This window comes from Chelonoidis abingdonii, chromosome 3 (genome assembly GCF_003597395.2).
Source record: "Chelonoidis abingdonii isolate Lonesome George chromosome 3, CheloAbing_2.0, whole genome shotgun sequence".
NCBI classification, from domain to species: domain Eukaryota; kingdom Metazoa; phylum Chordata; order Testudines; family Testudinidae; genus Chelonoidis; species Chelonoidis abingdonii.
Window position 1 is genome coordinate 210,778,233 of NC_133771.1, and position 20,426 is coordinate 210,798,658.

General features: G+C 45.4%; 1 protein-coding gene across 3 annotated transcripts in view; it reads left to right on the top strand.

The window, feature by feature from the left end:
* The first annotated feature begins 2,302 nt into the window (after positions 1–2,302).
* The window catches only part of GPCPD1 (glycerophosphocholine phosphodiesterase 1), a 68,791-nt gene continuing 50,667 nt past the window's right edge, over positions 2,303–20,426 (top strand). Inside the window, exons 1-3 of one of the 3 annotated variants that reach the window (XM_032779067.2) lie at positions 2,303–2,464; positions 6,748–6,831; positions 19,445–19,535. In XM_032779067.2, the coding sequence (XP_032634958.1) occupies positions 6,783–6,831; positions 19,445–19,535 (140 nt within the window). In that variant the 5' untranslated portion in view covers positions 2,303–2,464; positions 6,748–6,782. The remainder of the gene's footprint in view (positions 2,465–6,747; positions 6,832–19,444; positions 19,536–20,426) is intronic. The other 2 variants (XM_032779066.2, XM_032779065.2) reach the window with 2 other exon arrangements.

A 20,426-nucleotide genomic window follows, 5' to 3' on the forward strand; every position in this document is an offset into this window, starting at 1 on the left:
CCTCTTTTGCCCAGTCCCAGCATCTGTCTGTCAGAGTCTTGGAGACACCTGGAGCATGGGATTGTAATCATGACCATCTTGGCTAATACCCACTGATGGACCTATCCTCCATTAACTTATCTAACTCTTTTTTGAATCCATTTATGTTTTGGCCTTCACAACATTGCTTAGCAACGAGTTCCACAGGTTGATTTGTCTGTTGTGTGAAGAAGTCCTTCCTTTATTTATTTCTTCAGATGACCCCTGGTCCTTGTGTTATGTGACATGATAAATAATGCTTTTTCTCCACTACGTTCATGGATTTTATAGATCTGTCATATCCCCTTTAGTTGTCTCTCTTCTGAGCTGAACAGTCTTACTCTTAAAATTCTCTTAAAACACAGCTTGCCAAATACTGATTAACCTCAGTGGGTAAGGTTCACCTAGAGGACCAAATCCTCATACGATGTAAATAGCCATTATTTCCAGTAAGTTAATTGGAACTACTCCACCTTAATGCTATCTGAAGATCTGACCTAGAGACTTTAGCATATCAAAATCCTTGGGTTTTGTCTATGTACAGCTAGATTAGACAATTTACTTAACTTGTCCTACCTTTTAGTTCTTTCTGCTTTGAATTCTATTCTGGCACCAGCTGGAATTTTGCCTTCTTTCTTTACTTTCCAAATTGCAAAGGGTTCGTACTGGATTCTTTTCATTAAAATGTAAAAATGTTAGTTGTCTTTATGCGAATGATGCAATACTCAGCTACTCTGCTCTCCTTCCAGATACACTGTAGTTTACAAAATCAGCACTTCTTTCAGGGTCTAACAGTTCTTCATCCATTTTGGGTAGTGAATGGAAAGTAGCTCAGTCAATCTCCAGTCTCAAAATTGTCTCCTTTCTGATTCTGAAAGTCATAAGTTAATGTAAGCAAGAGACTCTTCAAGATTTGTAGTGCTTGAGGGTTTTTTGGTAAGTTCCTGTGAAAGTTGGAAAATTCAAAAGAGCACTATAGCATCAAAGAGCTGTACTGGAGGTCTAGTCATGAAGTGATTAATACCACCTAAGCTTGAAATTAACAAAATGTTGACTTATTTTGGTACATCCTGCGTGTAGCCAAAAATTAGACCAGTACCCTGTTTATGCTAACAGCCCTAAACTATGCTACATACAGTCTTTATGGGAAACAATTGTTATTATTAATTGTGGTACATCCAGACTTGATCACATCTCCTCAGAGGGAGAAGGGAGGTGCTCCTTTCTCTCTTCAGCTCTGGAGATTCATCAGCCTCTTCAGAACCCTGAGGATTATTGCAGGTATGGGGAAATCGAGAATTTTCCTTGACCACTCTTAATTGGCTAGGGAGTCTTGCATACCAATAGGGTCCCGGGCTTATAAAATTTGCATGACACTGACTAGCCAGAGAGTTAGTATTCTTAGCCAGGAAACTCTTCCCCTTGCAAGAGTTTAAAGGAATAAAATTAAAGCCTTCTGGACAGTTTCATTGTGTATTCTTTTCAAGATATATCAGGTTGTTCATCCAGTATCACAAATGTACACAGTGCTTTACAAATGCAGAATATACAGCATGGATTTTCATGCATTTATTGTAAAGTTAGAGGGAAATCTAAACTGAAATATTGTAACTTGATGCCACAGAGAAGTGTATGTGTGTGTGAATTTGTATTGTATTCCATACTTGCAGGCATAGCTTTCCTTCAGGAACGTTCTTGAAAATTGTTCAGTTTTTGTACCTAAACCTGGTAAGACTAATCATAAGCCTGATATATTTGGCAAGGAGTTCTACAGCTGCAGTAATGTCCCTGAAAATGTTCTGTGTGTGAGTGTGAACTAGGGTTTTTTCAGGTGTGTTATCCCTGTGGAAGTTGAGGTAGTCTCGAGGTAGATCGTTTCCTTTCCATTGAAGAAAGCTTTGCAAAACTGCAAATGAAAGTTCTTTCAGCCCAGGCTCAAAATCCATTCATCCATCCTTGAACATTATAATGAAAAACTAATTCTTTTTGCCTGTCAGCTAAAAAGCCCAAACTCAATATTATCTGTCAGTAAATGAGTGAATAGAACTTTATAAAGCACTTAAAGCAGCCTTACAGATTTAAGATCAGGACATTGAATTCAGTTTAGAAACTAAGTGGGAGTCAAAGTTAGTGTAGCATAGGCATAGTCTCTTTCATATCCGCCTCAGCTTTGTGAGACATGCTGCATCACCATTGGAGGCAGTATTATCCAATGATAAGACATTGGTCTGGGACACCAGAAATTCTGGGTTCAGTTTTCAGCTGTGCCAGTTACTTGCGTGATAGTCTTGGACAGCTCCCTTCCCCTCTGTGCCTCAGCTTCTCTTTGGTGGGCTGGGGGAAAGCTCCTTCCTGTTTCCACTTAAGTGAAATCTCCTCCCTCCCACGTTCACGGATGGAAGAGAAAGGGGGTGGGGTGAATAAGAAAGGAACAGGAGTGAAAGAGGTAAAATAATGTGTGATAATGTGTGGGGCAGATGAGGGACAGACCCAAAGGGAAGAAGTGTGGAGGACACAGAAGGAAGAAACTCAAACATTAGAACTTGTTTTCTTCAGCGCTCTGACTTTCTGCTCTGGGCTCTGAAGAGCTACCTTTCTGCATTCTCCCTTATTTGGTCTCTAGGGGCTTGGCTACACTGGAGAGTTGCAGCGCTGGTGATGGGGTTACAGCGCTGCAACTTACTCTGTGTCCACATTTGCAAGGCACAGCCAGCGCTGCAACTCCCTGGCTACAGCGCTGGCTGTACACCTAGTCTGCTTGGGGTGTAACGATTGCAGTGCTGGTGATGCAGCGCTGCTTATCAAGTGTGGCCACCAAAAGCGCTTTTATTGGCCTCCAGGGTATTAAGAGGTATCCCAGAATTCCTGTCCACAACAAACCGGAAGAATGGCTGAACTCCGAGCTCCCCCGAGCTACTTATCTAAAAAACAAACACAGCTGCTCTTAGCGGAGGCAGGGAAATTGCTTTGGAATGTTCACATCTGTTTGCCTGAGGGAGGGGGGAGTCCGTGTTGAGCAGCTGCTTATGTGGTCTGAAGGCTATTTAGGAGTGCATAATTTGCAGTTAGTGAATAAGAGAGGGGTGGGGGAAGGGGTCAGAACTTTTAAAATGATTGAAGGTAGGTACTGTGTATCTTCCAGTCCTTAGAACTTGCAAGGCAGGGAGCTGAGAACAGTATCAGCTCCAAAAATCTACTCTCTGTGTCTCCCCCACGCTCCCTGTCACACTCCACCCCACCCCCATGTTTTGAAAAGCACGTTGCAGCCACTTGAACGCTGGGATAGCTGCCCACAGTGCACCACTCCCAACAGCCCTGCAAATGCTGCAAATGTGGCCACACTGCAGTACCTTTAGCTGTCAGTGTGGCCACACTGCAGCACTTTCCCTACGCAGCTGTAGGAAGACAGCTGTAACTCCCAGCGCTGTACAGCTGTAAGTGAAGCCATACCCTAGATCTTCTCACTCTGCCTTCTGGGCTCCTGCTCAGCTCTGTATACGGTTTGCAATCACTGGAGGACTGAGGCTTGCCCTCTAGCGTTGTAACTTGAATATTTTTTGTTCAGTAATACTAAGGCTCTCAACTCAGGCATGCTGCTGTCAGCATTGTATTATATAAACCAGGGGTCAGCAACGTTTCAGAAGCGGTGTGCCGAGTCTTCATTTATTCACTCTAATTTAAGGTTTCGTGTGCCAGTAATACATTTTTAATGTTTTTTAGAAGGTCTATCTCTATAAGTCTATATATTATATAACTAAACTAGTGTTGTATTGTAAAATAAACAGGGTTTTCAAAATGTTTAAGAAGCTTTATTTAAAATGAAATTAAAATGTTGATCTTACGCTGCTGGCCCGCTCAGCCCGCTGTTGGTCTGGGGTTCTGTTCACCTAGGCCGGCAGCGGGCTGAGCGGGGCCTGCAGCCGGGACCCCGGCTGGCAAGCGTCCGTCAGCCAGAACCCTAGACCAGCAGTGGGCTGTACAGGGCTGGCAGCTGGGGGCAGAGGGCTCGGGGCTGGGTATGTGAGGGGGTGTAGATGTCAGGGCAGAGGGGGTGCTGGGTATGGGTGGGGGTGCCAGAGTCAGGACTAGGGTTGTGGGTGGGGATGAAGGAGTCAAGCAGAGGGCTGGGTATGTATGAGGGAGGTACAGGGCTCAGGGCAGGGGCCTGGGAGGGTCCGGGGTTCAGGGCAGAGGGCGTGGTGTGTGTGTGTGTGGGGGGGGGAGTCGGGGATCAGGGCTCAGGGGAGAGTGCTGGGTGATTGCCCCCCTAAAAACTCTCAACCCCACTGTTCCTTGTCCCCTGACTATCCCCTCCTGGGACCCCTGCCCCTAACTGCTCCCCAGGACCCCACTCCCTATCTAAGCCTCCCTGTTCCTTGTCCCCAGACTGGACTCTACCTCCTACCTGTTCCCAGACTGCCTTGACCCTCATCCACACCCCCATCCCCAGCCAGACCCTCGGGACTCCCATGCCTATCCAACCACTCCCTGCCCCCTGACAGGACCCCCAGAACTCCTGACCCATCCAACCCCCCCCTGCTTCCTGCCTGCCCCAACCCATCTCCCCACCCCTGCCTCCTGACAGCGCCCCCCAAACTCCCAACTCATCCAACCCCTCCAGCTCCTTGTCCCCTGACCACCCCCTGCAGAGACCCCCCACCCTAACCTGCCCCCCAGGACCCTCCTTGCTCCTGATCCCCTGACTGCCCTGACACCTATCCACAAACCCTGGGACTCCCATGCCGCGTCCAACACCCCCCCACCTCTAACCACCTCCTGGGATCCCACCCACCCTGCTCCCTGTTCCCTAACTGCCTCCACCCCTTATCCAACCCCCCAGCCCTGGGCCCCTTACCATGAGGCTCCACCCAGACCTTGATACGCTGATCCGCGGGAGCACACAGCTCCACCCCTCCGGTTAAGCAAGGAGTGTGTCTGCCTCCCCACAGAGCCAAACACTGCCCCGCAGGAGCGCGCAGCCCCAACCCCCAGAGCGCTCCGCGCGGCAGCAGGGCTCCAGGGGAGGGGAGAAGGTGGGGGAGGGGCCGGCAGCTTGCTGCGCTCAGCCCTGCGTTCCAGCCCAGGAGCGCAGACCCCGCGGCTTGCCGTGTTGGGAGAGTGGGGCCATTTGCCCACCCCATGCGCACGGCTATGCTTCTGCTCCCTGCCCCCATGGGGGAAGTGGAGGGCAGAGGACAGCATGCCGGGCTGGGCAGGATTTTTAGTGGCATGCTGGAGTCCCGGCAGGCTTCAGCGTGCCATTAAAAATTGGCTCGCATGCCGTCTTTGGCACATGTGCCATAGGTTGCAGACCCCTGATATAAACAGTACTTCTGTTTAGAACTGGATTTTTTGAAACCCAGTGTGAAGTGTTCAGAAATTGACAAGGTGAGAGTACAGTACTAAAATTTCTTGCTGTATATAACCCTTTCAAAATCATTTGGATTATTTGGCATTCTGCTGGTAGTGCGTTTACATACAGTGCATGCTATTTACATATAGAAACATTATGGCCTTCATTGACTCTGAAATAATTATTTTATAAGTAATGGAAAAGGAAATTTAACTTATACGTTTCAAATCCATAGTTATCTAGGACTGCCAGTGTTGTCACTAAGAACTTTGTCTTTTATTCAACTCTAAAATACCTTGCATATTTATGGCAGGGCAATAAGGCATAGATAATATTTTAATAGTCATAGCAGTTCTGAGTAAATGTGATTTGTTTTTTTTTCCTGGTTAAAATAGGACTGCTATAGTTAGGTTAACTATCATCATGTTTTCATTGCTGCCATGTTATTTTGAGGCAAATGCTCTTTCCAAGGAAGTTTGTTTTTTGTTGTTGTAAATATTTGTTTTAGAGTTATGTGTATTCATAATTGGTTTTCTGCTTGTCTGCATTATTTTTCATGAGTAGCTTTGAAAGTAAGAGTAGAGTTGTCAACCTTCCAGGATTGGCCTGGAGTCTCCAAGAATTAAAGATTAATCTTTGATTAAAGATGTCATATGATGAAATCTCCAGGAATACATCCAACCAAAACTGACAACACTAAGTAAAAGTAAAGAATATCTTAGAGGTAGCTCCTTACTCATAGAAAAGCCATTGGCCAGTGAAGGGTATAATTTCACTCTCTCTCTGATGATAAAGCTCCCATTGATTTCATGGAGAGCAGAATTAGGCAAATGCTGAGTGCTTTAGAGCAGTGCTTCTCAAAGTGGTGGTCCGCAGACCGCTGCCGGTCCGCGAGCCATTGGTTGCCAGTCCGCGGCGAGTTTCCTCATAAGAGCGTCAACTAGGATAATAATATGGCACCGGTCCCTGGCACGTTGAGGGGGGTGGGGGAATTGCCAGTCCCTCACATCAGATAGCTTGAGAAGCACTGCTTTAAAGAAATCCTCCCCTAAAAATATTGAATTAATGCTTTTCGTCATTCCACATATCAATCTCACTATTTCTATTTAACACTTGTTAATCCTGTAGATAGCCCTGTGTCACACTGACTTCCTTGCTGACTGGACAATGGTTTCTTGATCTGGGCAGTCCTTTGCTTTGGGTTGCTGTGGGGTGATCCAGAGCTCACAAGTACTGCCATTTGCTCAGAACATTGAGATCAATACTTGGTCACCCCCCTATAGATGATTGAAGTTCATACTCTAGCGTTTAGTGAGACAGCTACAGAGGCAGTATATTGTTACTGAAATACTTTTATTTTTCCCCCCTCCTAATAGGAGACATCAGACTTCCTTAGTCATTATCTGCAAGTATGACCCCATCTCAAGTTACCTTTGAAGTAAGAGGAACATCAGTACAAGGTACGCAAATCACACTTGTCATACACTTTTGTGTGTGTGTGTTGTAAAACTAGAAGAAAATCTTCAAGCCATACAGTTTAAAAAATTATTTTTTTATTTTAGTTAGAGGGCAAAGAATCATATAATTTTGATACCTGGGATGACAAGGTTCAGGAGGGTGGGTCAGTAAAGAGGAGCTTTACAAAATAATTATTCTTTAACAGAGAGTTGGGGAATAAATTTTATCTTATTTATTAATAACTTGTTTGAAAAATATTAGCATGCTAGAGATTTTGATATACTCCCTGAAATAATCTGAACACTTTTAAAATTAAAGAATTGTATTTGTGATACCCTTATTTTATCAAGTGGAAATATTTAGCATTAATCCTGACCTCAGATATGCAGGCATATGGAAAAAATCCTCAGTTTGTGCATAGGTTTGCAGAGGGTTCCTGTTGAACCAAATATAACAAGAGAATGAGTTTTGAACACAAGTTAATATATTTGATCAGAACAGTGTGCCATCTTATCCAGTATTCTGAAACTTCAGAAGGGAAATGTAACCAATATCTCTGTCTAGCTGGGTTTGGGATATTAGCTCTGTCTGTGTCTAGCCAGTGGGATGTTTTCGAATCTTTGTCTTCAACTTTTTTCCTAAATCATTACAAGCCAAAAGCAGACACTGGGTAGCTATTCCTTTGAGTTTCCTATCTTTCACCTCCTTCTGTAATTCAGAGACAGGATCCCCCCTCTATCAGTGGTTGATTGCATCTAAAACAACCAGAGTGCTTCCTCCATGAGTCATTATATGATTGCCACAGGATTTGATTTAAATCATGACTAAAATCACTATTCAGAAAGACTCGATTTAATCATGGTTTTCTACATAAAAGTGCATTCTTGTTGGTTGGTGTAACTTTAATATATATTCTTCACAACTCAGACAGATGTAGGTTTCATTTTTAGAAGGTACACATTATACATTTTTAAACAGTGATTTTATTTTGAAAACTTTTCGGATTAGTTTTACAGCTATATCAGAAAACGAATAAGGTAATTGAAGCAGATAGTTCACCTCTCAATTACTTCATAAATATCTCCAATTCAACAGGTTAATCATTAATATTTGGAGGATTTTCTTGCCATGCTGTATTAGGAGGAGAACATCACCAGACAGACGTTTAAATTGTTTTGTTTTTTATTTAAAACAACGACGTTAAATATTCTGGATTTTTTTCTTCAACGGCAAACATATAATATTTTAACAAAACAAGCATATGTCCCTCACTTCTCACAATTATCTCCAGATTTCTTCTCCTTGTCCAGATCTATTCCGCCTCCAACAATCTTCTATTTGTTGAACTTTTTGAAACTTTGCAATTTTAGAGAGAGGTAAGGGATTGACTCTGTGTACGCACATTTGCAAAGGGATATTAGAGTTGAGGTCTGTTGTTTCTCACTTCTTTATATTTATTTATTTTAAAACATTTGTGTTGTTAACAAGCATGTTACCTCTGGGGAGACAAATCCATAATTTGAGAACTGCAAAACTAAGCATCTCTGATGATATCTTCTAGACTGAGCACTGAGTCCCATTGGGTAGATAGAAAGATTAACCTAAATAATCTATAAAGCCCCTTGAACCCCATAAGATTGGGTCTCTAATCCATGAACTATTGGAACTCATTTACAAAACTTAAACGTTACATGAATGTATTGTCTCATACTATAGAATTTATAATCCCTATTCTATGATGAGATATCTTTGAGCTATAATAGGTTTTTTCCTCAAAAAGCATTTTATCAAAAAATCTGATTTAAATAAAAAAAAATCACTGATTTTTATCCACCCTGATTTGCCACAAACGTATCTAAGGTATTCATCTTCTCAGTCATCCTGGGCAGCCTAGCCATACATGCTCCTCTGTTTAATAGCATAGCAATACCTAACTGTATATACACAACTGTTATTTATAGTGTTATAATGCTTAAATTCACAGTTAGCAACTCTAATAAATCACTAGAAGGCATCAACAACCATTTAATAATAAATCACTAAAATCACCAGAAGCCCCCCACTCCCCTTCTTACTGAGCATGCTCTGCTATGCCAAACTTAGTGGAGGTATGACTAAGCACTATTCACTCCCCTCTACTAAAATCAGAAGGAAAATTCCCTTTCTTGGACTTGTGGGAGCTTAGCTGTCTCCCCCTCCTCTGCTGGTGAAGTTGAGGACTCAGTAGGTGTTCAGGATGTTCCACTGGTCCCTTTACATTCCTTCTGTGCTGCAAATCAGAGGCCTTGTCTACACGACAGGGGAAATGCAATCTAAGCTACGCAATTTGAGTTAAGTGAATAGCGTAACTCAAATGGACGTAGCTTAGACCTACTTACTGTGGGATCCACACTACGCGATGTCGACGGGAGCCGCTTTCCCTTCGACTCCCCCTACTCTTCTTAATCGGAGTACAAGAGTCGATGGGAGAGCGATCTGTAGTCAATTTAGTGGGTCTAGTGAAGACCCACTAAACCAACCTCTGATGCATCGATCGCTGCATGTCTTTCCCCTGGTAACCGTAGACAAGCCTAGAGCAGTCAAACGCCTTCTTGTGACTTCTTTAAGCAGTTAGTCATTAGGTAGAAGAATCTGCATTTGTGTTGCTACAAAGATGCCACTTGGGTATACCCTTGTTTTGCTGTGCTTTTTGCTGTACCGATGTTGCAATTCTTGCTTATTATGGGTTATAGAGTTTCCAGTTTCAACTTAAAATGATGAATCTAGATCCCATTACCAAAAATCTGAATTATTTTTTGTTATAAGCTATCTTGGAAAAGTGCTTGTAGAGGAGGCAGGTAGGAGTCTGGGAGACATTATTTTCTGTAGCATATGATTTCAAAGGGGCCATTTTGAATGGTACCATTTGCATGGTAGGAAGAGGCAAGAAAAGTAGCAGGCCAGTATTACTGCAGCTTATGTGGCAACTTAATAAAATCTTCAATATATCATTCTGCTCTTTGATATAAAAATGTTCTGTTTGACGGTAATTAGTACAACAAGAAGTAGAAACTGAAAGTAAACAGGGCAACAGTTAACCATACATGGTTTATTACTACAATGATATTGGCAAAATAATGGATGTATAATAGATGACTAGTGAAAAAGGCATCTGGTAAAGCTCCTTAGGGGCACACTGTCTGTCACATTTTAGTTCAAAACTATAAGCATTAATTGTATCTTTTTGTTTAAAATTACACTGAGCTTATAATATATAACAAGAGGAGAAGTAACAGACTATTAAAACGGAAATATGCATTGAGACAGAAACCAATAATAATTTGTTGATTGTTCAAGCATTTGTTGATAGTTCAAGTGCAGATGTTTACCAATAACCAACTGCGGTTTATTACAAAAACTTAAATTTGCAATAAGATTGAAGTAGCATTTATTTATTTCACATAAAATAAATCAGTTGCTGTTGCTCAACAGAAACAGCTGAACATGTAGTTATGAATATTGGCAAATATTTGGTTGCATAAGTTTCAGTTCTTCTTCGAGTGCTTGCTCATATCCATTCCAAGTAGGTGTGCGCGCGCCGTGTGCATGTTCGTCGGAAGAATTTTCCCCTAGCAACACCCGGCGGGTCGGCAGGCCCCCCGAGTGGCCTTTGCGGCAACGCTTACCTTGCGAGCTGACCGCCAGTTCCTTCTTAGCCGTGTCGGTCTTGGAAACAGTGGAGTGGGCTTTAGCTGACATCCACTTCCCTACGGTTTCACCCGTTTTCATTCAGTCTTAGTTCGCCACATGTTAGTTAATTTGTAGAGTGTGATATAGTATAGTTAGTTCTAGTATATTAGAGAGTTATGATTTTTGTATATAGTTGAGGGCTTGAAGGTTTAATTCTCCCATCACCCTCGGGACCGGGTCATGCCTGGCTCTCCTTGTTTCAAACATGGCATCTGGTCTTGCGCCGCGGCCATGATCCGTTGCCTAGAAGGGGTGGAGGTTTTTGGGGAATCCCATCTCCTGATACAGGCCGATCGTAGTATCGTTAAGCCAGGACAAAAAAAGGAGCGAGGGATCGCCGTGTAAGAGTCAGGTCCTCATGGAGGCGGCGTCCCAGCCTGCAGCCGGCAGCTGAGCGCGCACCGAGTCCGCACCGGCGCAGAAGATTTGCATGGCACCGAGACGACCGGTGCGCCAGAAACAGCCGCTTCACAATCTGTCTCGGCGCAGTAAAGCCAGCCGGCCACCGCCTTTCGCCGAAGGGAAAGTTGAAGCTCCTGCAACGGACTACTGCACCAGTCTGACATGGAAACGTGCGGGGCTCATGCTCTGCCACGGCATGCCGTTTATCCATGCACCGTGACTCCAGCCAGGCAACGAGCCGTGAGTCCCGGTGCAGAAGCATTCCCCGGCGGAATTGCCTGGTCAGTTCACCAGTTTCCACTACGCGGAGACCTTGCGTCGCGCGAGAACTTATAGCCTTAACTGAACCTTCCTACTCCAACTCCGGCACGCCGGCTGCGGGTTCTCGTCGGGCAGGGAAGCCAGCGATCTTAGGCCACTGTCCGTCGGAGCAGCGGACAAGCGAATCACGATCATCAGCGGCACTCGCCGCTCGCACCTGCAATCTCCTTCGAATCCGCTCGCATCCGGACTGATCCATTCTCGCGCTGTGGTCGACTCGCGCATGCCGGTCCAGATCATGGACCGCTTCTCAACGCGACAGTCTATCCGGCACCGCGTCACAGAGCCCTTCTTACCGTTGCTATTCTAGATCTCCGGTCGACTCCCGCACCGTGCTGGTCGCAGGTCCGGTCCGGTCGAACTCGCCGCACCGTGGTCTGGTCGCAGGTCCGGTCGCCGGTCAGCAGCCGTACGACTCCCGGCACGTTCGCCAGACACAACCGACGCACGGACCGGCTCATTGCGCTTATCCACTCACTTGGCGTCGAGACATCCCTCGGTTCGTCTCGCCCGGCACAGCGCCCTCTATGGGGGATTGGCGGAACAATGTCTTGAACAGCGCAACAGTGGTCTCGGACGCCTTGGCAACACAGCCAAGGCGATCCCACCTACGCGGCCCGGTCTGATTCTGCGTCGAGTGCCGGAGGCAATGTCAGTCGCCCCACAAGATGAGACAGTCAACTGGACCCAGGACCTGAAGGCAGTCCCGAAATGCCCCCTCTGAGCAGAACCTCAGGAGGAGACTGTGGTTGCCCGGACTCCTCCTCCTTCCTCACCACGAGACGGGGTGGCGGCACTTCAACGTCGGGCCCGCCCCATCGAGCCTTCGGGCCCACAAGACCTCCTCCGTGTAGCCATTGAGCATAATCTACAAGTGGGGGGTCCCCGAGGTAGAGGACCTTGTCATGACATCTGTCTGACAGATGCCCCACACGGGTTTGTCTGCTTCATACCTGATCACAGACAAGGAACGATATGGCATCTCGGCGTCCATCATCCTAACGCCAGGGGTGTGGAAGAAGTACATGGTACTACTAAAGAGTACGAGACTCTACACCATCCCCCAATGCTCTCTGTCGTACATCTGTGAACGAGAGGAGCGCCATTGGCCAACAGCACCGCCAAATCGCGGAGGCAAAACTATGGACTACTCGGCCGCAAAGTATACTCCGCAGGGTCTACAGTTACGGGTCGCCAACCAACAGGCATTGCTCAGTAGTACATTTAACACCTGCGCAGTACATGGCCAAATACTGAGCTGGTACGGCTAGACTCCCGATCTGAGTTTCAGAGCTGCTTGAAGAGGGAAGAGATAGATCTCAGAACTCTCTTTGCAGGCCTTCCCTCGACGCCTCAGATTCAGCGGCTCGGAGTCGCGGCGGGGGTCACTATGAGAAGACTTATCATGGTTCAGGGTCAGGATTGCACCGAATCTGCAACACACAATCGAAGACCTGCCATTTGAAGACGGGCCCTTTCTCAGATAAACGACCACGACTCAAAGCCTGAAACAACCGGCATCATAATGCAGTTCTCTAGGCATGCACATGCCGCAGACAACGACAGCCGTCCGGCACAACCACAGCCCCACTACCCCCCGCCACTACTCCTGTCAGGTTTAACAATGACGAGCCGTGTGAACCGACGGCGTCAGTCTGTCTCATGGTGGGCAAAATAATGGTTCGCCAAACCGCCGCCGGAAGAACAAACTTTTGAAGGTGCACACGAGAGCAGAGCACCAGTCCTCCGACTCCTTCCTTTTTTTCAACCGCGTTCTCCTTCTCCCGGCGTGGACCCGACTAACTTCGGATTTGGGTTTATGCGCACGGGAGTTGGCTACCATCTCCAGTTATTATTCGCACCCTCCCCCCACTCCGCGTCCTCATCAGGACCATCCTCTCACGAGCATTCCTTTACCAGGAGTCCACGCTTCCGAAATCGGAGATTAGAGGAGGCCTCAAGATTTCAGAGGCAGGAGGTTTTACTCACGCTATTTTTAATCCAAGTCGAAGTGAGCTCGACCCATCTGGACCTCGCAGACTCACGCTCGTTAGGAAGTTAAGATTCCGCATGTGTCCTGGGGTCTATTCATCCCGTCCTGGATCTGGAGACTGGTTCATCCTGCTTCGACATGAAGCGCGTTCTTTCATGTTTATTATCTACCACACACAGACGCTTTCTCCGTTGTGGTGCGGGACCCACTTCAATATCACGGTCTGCCTTCGGCTTCCTCTGCCCCGCGGGTCTTTACGAAATGTAGGCAGTATGTGCCGTTTCCTCGTCGGCAAGGATATGTGTCTCTCCTTACTGGACACTGGCTTGTCCGTGGGTCTTCCGAGGCTCAGTCGCGCGCACATCATGAGTGACAGGGAAACTATTCGATACCGCTGGCCTATAATCATTTCAACGAATCCATCCTCGTACGATCTAGAGGATAGAATTCATCGGGCTGTCTTGGACTCCCGCCGCGACAGCACATCACTCCACCAGGTTCCGGGGATAGTCTCTGCATAGAGGCCTACTCAGCTTTCCCGCAACCTCGTCCAGGTCTCCTCTCAGCCTCTGCTCGGTCACATGCGGCCTGCACCTTGTCACCAGACGCTCAAGCTCCGTCTTCGCCCCTTCAAATTGGTTGCCCCGTTTACCCACAGCGGAGGACAGCAATGGACATGTCGTCACGCTCTCACAGACCGTATTGCAATCTCGCCGGGTGGAAGAACCCTCCCTGGTGTGTGCGGCATGCCGTTCCACCCCAGGCAACTGTCCATATCATAACAACGGACCGTTTCCTCGGATGGGAGCTCACATGGGTCACATCGGACACAAGCCTCTGGTCCCTTCAGAGCTGTCACTCCATATAACAATTCGGGAGCTCAGCGGTTGCCTCGCCTGTCAGTCTTATCGTCCGTGCAAGGCTTGCGTTTAGTGCATCATGAGACAGACACCTCCACTCTACGCAGGAGCATCACCATATACACGGGTTTGAATCACCGAGACGAATCAACTTTGGATTTGTTAGCCCACTCAGTGCATCTCTGCTTCCTCTCAGGAGTCCAAACACGGTTAGCGACGTACCTCGCCAGTCCTTTCTAGCACCGATGTCCTCTCCACCGGATAGCCATTCTTTGTCGCGAGGTGGGGGTTTCCCAGAAAGCCTCTGCTCACGCAAGCAATGGAGAGGCCGTTCTGCTGCTTTCGCGGTTCAGCCCGGTTCGATCTCGCGCACTTCCTGTCCTGGTCGACCCTCCTATATGCTTTCCACGTTTATCCGACTGGTGCCAAGCTGTGACGCTGCGAGGGACAAGCTGAGTAATCTATCGCCCACGTGGCCTCACACTGTACACACCGCTCCGGACTATCATAGCCAACCAGTTCTTCCTGGACCATCCGACTTGATATCCCAGGACACGGCAGGCTTCTCCATCCCGACTCCATCTCTCCACTGACGGCTGTGTTCCTGGCTGGTTGAGCTGCTCAGAACTGCGCTGTCTACTCAGTGCAGCAGGTACTCTGGGAAGAGGAAGCTGCAACCAGGCTATTACATGCAAAGAGAAGGTTCTCCTTGGTGTCAGACCACAAAACCTACACGAGCTCATCACATGTTTTTGGTACTACTATGGCCCTCAACAAGCAGGCCTCGCGTTTCTTCCATGCGCGTGACCTAGCTGCCATTTCGACATCCACTGTCTCTCTCACCTATAGTCTCACAGTTCCTCAAGGCTGAGCGCTCTTCCACCAGGTCCGTCGCCCGCGCCCTCTTGGACTCAATCTGGTTCTCCAGCTAATGCCCTCCCTTCGAACCGTTGCAACACTGCTCTTCTCTGTAATCTCGTGGAAGGTGCGTCCTTGTGGCCATTACATCAGCCAGGAGAGTCAGAGCTTCGCGCTCTTGTCGTGGACACCACTACGATATTCCACAGAGAACAGGTACAGCTGCGCCCACATCTGCGCTCCTTCACCAAGGTGTCCTCTCCTTCACCTTAACCAGACATATTCCTCCTGATCTTTTATCCTAACCCACGCATCCTAGAGAACAGAGCTACACTCACTCGATTCGTGAGCCTGGCGTCTACATTGACGCACCAGACCGCAAGACGTTCCTTTGTGCGTGGCAGACAGATGAAAGGTCGCCTGTCTCTCTCAAAAATACTCGTCCTGAGTTACGCCTGCATTAGGTCGTGGTAATTTGGCCACGCCTCTCCCGAGTGACTGCATTCACGAGACTCAGCTCTTCTATTGCCTTTTCTCGCTCATGTCCTATCCACAACATACTCCGTGCAGCTACGGTCTCGGTACACTCTTCTGCCATTACGCCTTGGTGCAGCATCAGGACGATGCAGCGTTGCTTGGCTGTTTTTGCATTCGCGAGTCTCCAACTCCGACCCACCGCCTAGTAAGCTGAATGATATGAGCAGCATCGAAAAGAAAAGACGGTACTCACTTGTACTGTGTTTCCGGATTGTTTCTCAACATTCCACGACCCGCCTCCTTCACAATTGTCGGAGTAGCCGGCAAGAAGGAACTGAGGAGCGGACGGGTCGGCAGGGGTATATAAGCGGTGCCGCAAAGGCGCCACGCCAGGGGGCTCCTGCCGACCCGCCGGGTGTTGCTAGGGGAAAATTCTTCCGACGAACGTGCACGCAGCGCACGCACACCTACTTGGAATGGATATGAGCAACACATCTCGAAGAACAACAGTTACAAGGTGAGTAACCGTCTTTTGCATTTGAGCAAAATGTTTCAGCCATATTTGAGTATGAGGCCAGAAGGGCAAAAATATACTTTTACCAGTATTAAAAAAGTTGCAATTTTTTAAACAGCTGTACAGGCAAAATGTTCAGGGCTTGGAACCTGAAACCCAATATGAATATATAGCCCTGGCTAAGGAGCAAGTGTCTTTGATTTTTGTATTTTTAAAATGATGACTCTCCAATGATTCCAGTTGTCACAATCTGTAAGAACTGTTTGATGCCTCAGAGAGAGTATTTTGTTTAAAAATGATTCTACTTGTATGTTAACGTTTTTGTAGAATTCTGAAAACTTGCAAAAATTAAAAATAACAAAAAAAAGCCACAGTTCTCCAAAAAAGCTTCTGCTATGCTGCTTATTTCCTTCCTGTAGTTACAAGCTTGTTATTTCTAAAGCAGCGAGTTGTGACATTGCTGTCTCCAGCAGAACAGACTTGAGTAAGACTTTTTTTTTTTTCTAATTGCAATAGCAACAGTAAACAACAAGGCTAGAGAAAATTAATTCCTTTTGTCAGTGGTTTGCGGGGAGCTTTTCTGTGACAAATACCTACAGAATGTGGATGGCATAAGGGGATTCTGTTGCCCAACAATACTGACATGACATGAGTGCTTGTCTTCACTACAGGGGTAAGTCGACCTAAGTTATGCTACTCTAGCTATGTAAATAATGACATAGCTTACGTTGACTTACTGTGGTGTCTTTACTGTGCTGTGTTGAGGGAGGACCTCTCCAGTCAACTTCTCTCTCTCTTCTTGGAGAGCTGGAGTACCTGAGTTGACGGGAGAGCGCTCTGCTGTCAGTTTAGCAGGTCTTATGAAGACCAGCCCTTAGTTTCATTCTGCTGCTGCTAGTAGAGAAGTGCTTTGGGTATCAGCAGAGGCAAGAAGCAGCCTTGTGGACATGTAAACAAACTTTCCAAGAGGCTTCAGCAGTTCTCTGTGCAGTTATATATTTTTTCCTCCTTATCTAGCCATAGTGTATGTGAATTTTGTCAAAATACAGCTATAAATAGTAAGTGATGTATGAAATGAGAATCCTTGCCTAGTCCATTGAGAGAAAATATGTATTTTAGTCCCACTACAGTACTATTTTCTGCAGTATTCGGCTAAGGAGTGTTGCAGTGAACTTGAAAATTCTCTTAACATTAAGGAATTCACGTTTAGAATATGCATTTCTCTAGTGCCTTTCATCTAGGGACTTTACAGCATTTTACAAACACTAATTAAGCCTCACAACACCTTTCTGAAGGTACATTAGGGATCACTTCCTCTATCATTTAAATATAGCCATCTGTGTGTTGCAGCTTTCTGTGTGGTAAGCAATTGCCAAACCTTCACACATTTGGGACGAGAAATGAAGAATATTGGTAAATAAAACTGCAGGGGAATTTAGAGAGGCAGAATATAATTATCTAATCTAGAGATTGGCCAGTACACAGACTTTACTTTTACTCTTAAGACAAGAGACATAGTATCTGTAATGAGCGTGTGGGACAGATCTGTGTTTTTTGTCTCCTCCCCCCCCTTTTTTTCTTTCCTCAGAATAATCCAGGCCATGAACTTCTTAAATGCTTTAAAAACTTGGTAAAAGCTTTCTAGCAACCCCTTAGTTGCCAGAAAAAAGTTGCTCTTATCCAGAAGTTGGTGAAAAGTGGAAGGCAGGTTTGCAAGGCAGTAGCCCGGGAAGAAGCGCTGGGACATGCCATCCCTGGCTGCAGCACTACAAGCCTGCCTGTGCAGAGGACAGCAGTGGGGAGGGGTGTTGCAACCCTGTTTCCATGGGCAGCAAGAGCACAGGAGACCCATGGAGCTGCACTGTACATCTCCTTGTGCTCTCCGGTGCTTGGGGTTCAACACTTCCCAGCATTTCCTTCCCTGCTGCAATCTTCTGGAAGGTTTTAGGGAGAGGTACCATGCAGCCAGGCTGCAGCCCCACTCGCTGCTATGGCTCTTCCCACAGCCCCTTACTGCTTATGCAGGGCCTATGTGCAGACAGGTTTGCCATCACAGAAAGAAAGAACTTTTGGGATGGATTGAACACTGACCACAGGCAGACTTGTGGGGTTGCAGCCAGTGGGAGGCATATCCCAGCACTTCACTGCTTAATTTGTAATGCTAGAGCTCAAGCAATTTTTTAACTTTCATAACCGATGTGGCAAGCCCAGAAATGCCGGGGCTCAGCGCTGGTAAGCCCTGGTGCAAATTAAGCACTACAGCACTTCCGTCCCTGGCTGCAGCCTTGCAAACCTGCTTTCAGATGGTGCATTTCTTCACTGCCCAAATGTTGCTAATAAGCAGTATGCTATTGCTGATACCCAAATCCAGTTAATGTTGATGTTAATGAAATGGGATTGGTTTCCAGCAATATGTTGCTATTAACTGGAAGTTACTAATATCATTGCTTTTAAATGGAATCTGCTGTATTTTAAGAGTGTTCCAAATGAGTAATACTTTTATAGGCGTTTTGGGGAGGGAGGTGGTGAGTAGACGGAAAAACTCAGTGAGCTTCTGCTAAAACTTGCAGCAGAGCCAAATGAAACCCCATCACTGCGTTAATATTTCTGTGTTCTTGCATGTGTAGACTACTGCTCTGAAGTGGAACACTTTGCATGAGGGGCAGGAGGCAATGCTCACTGTGTAAACTACAAAAAACCTCAAACCTCCAAAAGTACTATTTTAACATCAAGAAAAGGAAGAACATTAAAGTTGTGCAGTTCAAGTAATCCAGGGGAAAATTCTTGAGATTCTGAATGTTAAAGTCTCAACAGAAGGATTAACCCCTTATCTTGACGCTGTTGCATATCCTTTTAATGCATATGTAATGTACACATGCACAATCATTAATTTTGTGTGTTGCTTTTCGATTCATATAAACAAAAAAAACCCTAAAAGAACAAGATTAAGGTTGAAAAGTCAAGTATTCAGGTTTGAAAATGCCAAAATAAATTAGCAGCCTGCTCTCTTATCAGTGCTTTCCTGTTTGTTGACACCAGTTAAGAGACTTTAAAATAAACAGCAAATTAGTTGCTGGCTACTGAGTGTAAAATTCTGCTTGAGCTACTATTACGTATTTGAAATGTATTTCTAGGAAACTGACTTGGCATTAAGCATCTGTGCTTCAGAATCTGCCTCTACCATTGTCTGCAGAAGCATTTGTGTGGTTGTCCCTGTTATTTAGCAGTGACTGTCAATGGACCTGCTCATCTGTAAACTGGAGATGAAGCCCTCAAGATGGAGATGAAATTTGAAGCACAGTCACAGTTCTGTAGTAAAATGTCCTTTGTGAATCAAAAATAATGAAGAGGGATGGATTGGTGTCTTTCATATATCACAAGTTTTTAAATCCCTTCAACCACTGTGTAGAACGTATTTTCTAATTGAAGACAAGTCCAAATAATTATGATTATCTTCCTAGGAGAGGTTTTTGCAATATGTGGGAGTTGCAGCGCTTTAGGAAACTGGAACCCTCAAACTGCAGTGATACTTCAGGCTGATGATGCAGATGGGTAAGCTTTTAGTAATAAAAACAGTGATCTAATATTTGCATTTTGATACTGAATTCAGAATTCTAAAAACTGTACACAAAATTCATAAAACATGTTTATCTAATCAGGTCTCTCCATTGCTTGATCATTTGGAAAACATTTTTAGAAAAAATGTTTACTAATGTGATACAATTCGTAACGTACACATGTGCTTTTCCAGTTATGAGTGATATCACATACTGGAGTGGGGTGATAGCACTGCTCAGCAGTACACTTGCAAAATCTTCTTTAGAGTGCTGTTATGGATGATCTGCACTAAAAACTTCTGTTGCTGTGACTGTAAACCTGTAGTAAAAGAGTACTTTTTTTTTGTAACAATGAGTGGGGGAATATCAAACACTAACACTTGTGTTGCATACTTTTTAAATGGTTTAGTATGGAAATAAACACTGCAGAAAGAGTCACCCCGTTTTCTTAAAATTACACTGTTGCTTATTTTTCTCTGGTTTGGGGAATAGCATGCATGGAATGTGTTTCTAACTCTGCCAGTGACTGTGTGACCTTATTCGTTTAACTGTTTCTCATTTTCCTCCTATCTTCTAAATGAAATTTTTTTCCCTTATTTTGTAAAGCACCTCAGATCTACAGATGAAAGGCACAATAGAAATGCTGTGTATTTTATTTTACTTGATGCATGCTTAATTAAGTCAACTAGAAGAGAAATTTTGTTGTTGTTTTTTTTACATGTAGTTTATTTAAGACATATGAGAACGTGCACTTATGTCTGAGATCACAATCAAGTTTCAAAGATTTTTATATTTAATGGAAAAGCTGACAATGCTGCATATTTGTATTACCACAACATTCTAGATGTGGTCTCTTTCTAAATGGCTGAATCACGACTGCAGCATT